Source organism: Ixodes scapularis, unplaced genomic scaffold (genome assembly GCF_016920785.2).
Source record: "Ixodes scapularis isolate PalLabHiFi unplaced genomic scaffold, ASM1692078v2 PGA_scaffold1__304_contigs__length_218370807, whole genome shotgun sequence".
NCBI lineage: Eukaryota > Metazoa > Arthropoda > Arachnida > Ixodida > Ixodidae > Ixodes > Ixodes scapularis.
In genome coordinates, this window is record NW_024609846.1 from 78,500,037 (window position 1) to 78,503,340 (window position 3,304).

Consider the following 3,304-nt stretch of genomic DNA (forward strand, 5'->3'; position numbering starts at 1 on the left):
CAAGAATGGTGCTCAGTAGACCTTGCGGATAACCAGCTCCGAGGAGACGTTCTTGTTGTTTTGCAATGCTGAAGCTTGCAAAGTGAGAACAGGATTTGGTGCGAGAAGATGAGAGGAGAGACCGGATTATTCCATTTTTTACCAGTTTAGAATGGGAACTGCAGAATGGAAGAATAGGTTTCCGAGATCGTTGTTGGAAGGCCCAACAAATGCCGGTCGGAAGAAGATGCAGACGAAGATCGAGATACTGGAGACCACCGCCTGAGCTGTCTTCCCTTGTGAACATAATGGAATAAAACAGCGCGAAGATAGAAATAGGAAGAGACACACCAGACAGGACAGAGCGCTGACTCGCAACTACGGCTTCTTTTCTCAACGAAAAAGAGAAAGACAAAGAGAAATAAAAAAGATAAAATTATACAGGAAAAGAAGAAGAAAAAAGACATTACTGTACGCAATCACACGCGCACCTTTCACCCATGGTAGCTGACTACGGCACGTGCTGGACCCTCATTGTCAACTTCAGGAATTCCAGCTCCTTGCCTGACAACGCCACTGATGCTGCGCTGATACACTTTTTTCCTCTACTCTGGATGTGGAAGGCCTCCAGCACCTCGCGTGTCACTTTGTCCCTGTGTCGTCCCAAGATGGTGGTGGCACTAAAAAACGGCTCGCACAGGCACTCTTTGCAGTGAACCGATAGGTGTCCTCCCACTGTCGCTCCGAGGGAGTACCTGTGCTCGCGGAGCCTTTCATTCAGGCACCGTCCCGTTTGTCCAACGTAGGTGGAGCCGCACGAGAGGGGGATACTGTAGACTACTCCCGTGGCACATGGGACGAACGGCCTGGCGTGCTTCTTGCTACACTTGTTTCTGGCGATTCCCTCTGCCTTCGCATGAACTCTGGGGCAGATCTGGCTCATTTTTTCTGGTGCGGAGAAAACCACTGGGATTCCATATCTTTTTCCAACATTTTTTAAATTGTGAGAGATCCTGTGTAAGTACGGGATGACTACAGGTCGCTTGCGTTCCACATCCCGTTGTGTAGACTGGCTACCCTTTACTTTCTTCAGCAGTTTGCTTGCGACGTCTGAAAGTAGTGTCGTCGGATAGCCAGCTTTCCTCAGTCTTTCTGTCTGTATCCTAAAGCTCTCCCCCAGAGTGTGGAGGCAAGATTTTTTGAGCGCTGAGCTCAGACAAGATGTAACGATGCCCCTCTTCACAACCTTCGAGTGGGCCGACCTCCAGTCGAGGATGCCTTTCTTGGATCGTGGACGATAGGTCCAGCAGACACGCGAGTCTCCTATGCGCAGGGAAAGGTCCAGGTACTGGAGTACCCCTTCTTTTGGGACCTCAAAGGTAAACCTAAGGCCTCCCCCACACTTCTCGAATACCGCCACCACTGTGTCAACCAACGCTTCCAATGTTCCAGATCTTCTGAAAAACACCAAAAAGTCATCCACATAGCGAATTATCTTGATAACACTTGTGCCGCCTAGCTCTCTTTCAATGACACAGTCCACTTCACCGAGGTAAATGTCACTTAAGACGGGGGCTACGCAAGAGCCGATACACACACCCGACTTTTGCCGGTAGCACCCTTCCTGCCACCCGACTACCATTGACCGCAGATAGAATAACAACAACTCCAAAAAGCTTTCCAGGGATACTCCACTAGAACTCCTAAAAGCCAGTTCTCCATTGGCTTCGATGCACCCTTTCACTGCTTCCAGCAATCTGTCGTGCGGCAAGGCGTAAAAAAGATCTTCCACGTCTATACTACAAGCGTGCCTCATCTCTGGACCCTCTGCTTCGAGGTACTCTACAAGCTCCAATGAATTGAAAACCCTAAAAGGGTCCTTGATATTCAATGCTGATAACTGTTTTTGTAGGTAGGAGGCCACCTGCCTTTGCCACGATCCCTTTTCCGTGACAATGGCTCGAACTGGGCACCCTTCTTTATGGGTTTTGGCGCTGAAAAACGCTTGCAGGTGTACATTCTCCGCTTTTCCTACTCTCACCGCCAGCTGGGTTAACGCCAGGCGATCACAAAGTCCCTTTGCCCTGTCTCGAAGTTTCTTCAGATCCACATTGACCGGTCTGAAATTTTTCTCAATGGCCGCGTTTGCCTTTTCATTGAACATGCCCTTTGGTAACACAACAAACTGACCCTCTTTGTCGGATAACATGACACGTAGGTCACTGTCTACCATGAAATCCACCAAAGTGGTAATTGGACAAACCTGTCCTCTTCTTCTTGGTGATTGAAGAACTTCCACACACTCGTAAATGCACCTTGGCCTGTCCCCTTCTATCGCCTTCTCTGCTACGTTCTTGGCCAGAGTCACCAACTCGGGAGGGCTTAGGACCGGCTCGAAGCAGAACTTGGGACCCAGCTCTAACGGCTTGCCAATTTCTGGAGGAATCTCGGCTTCACCCAATGTTGTGTATCCGCGCGTCGACGGAGTCATCAGGTCCTTCTTCTTTGGAAGTTGTGGCCGGATTCTCTGCCACAAGAACTCCGTGGCATCCCTTGCTCTCTTGTTCATCTCATGGTAGAACCTTCGTGAATTGGCAGGGTTTTCCTTTGCGGAGGCACAGGCTACTCTCAGGCAGTCTCGGAAGAATCTTTCCTGGCGCCAGTACTCGGATCTTAAAACACGACACACCCTTTTTGTGTGTCCTTCCGATGGAGCGAGGAGGCCGAAAATTCCTTTCAGTTCCACAGGACACGTACCACGCCGAATGTGCCAAGAAGAAACCCTTGCGCTACACACACACTGGGCTATTAGGTTAACGAGGACACAAGGATTAGAGAAAAAAAACATTAGAATTGACAGGAGAAGGGCCCGATGCAAAAGAAATAAACTGTACTAAGGTTGAAAGCTGGGCTAGTTGGTGATTGTTGTACATAATGGAATAAAACAGCGCGAAGATAGAAATAGGAAGAGACACACCAGACAGGACAGAGCGCTGACTCGCAACTACGGCTTCTTTTCTCAACGAAAAAGAGAAAGACAAAGAGAAAGAAAAAAGATAAAATTATACAGGAAAAGAAGAAGAAAAAAAAGAAGAAAAAATACATTACTGTACGCAATCACACGCGCACCTTTCACTCATGGTGGCTGACTACGGCACGTGCTGGACCCTCATTGTCAACTTCAGGAATTCCAGCTCCTTGCCTGACAACGCCACTGATGCTGCGCTGATACACGTATAGACGTGGAAGATCTTTTTTACTCCTTGCCGCACGTCAGATTGCTGGAAGCAGTGAAAGGGTGCATCGAAGCCAATGGAGAACTGGC

General features: G+C 48.8%; 1 protein-coding gene across 1 annotated transcript; it reads right to left on the bottom strand.

Moving 5' to 3' along the window:
- Positions 1–541: 541 nt before the first annotated feature.
- On the bottom strand, positions 542–2,548 carry LOC121835761 (the record flags this gene model as incomplete). Its single annotated transcript, XM_042290241.1, has 1 exon — positions 542–2,548. A coding segment is annotated over exon 1 (2,007 nt), but the record flags the coding sequence as incomplete, so codon positions are not given.
- Between the last annotated feature and the right edge of the window lie 756 nt (positions 2,549–3,304).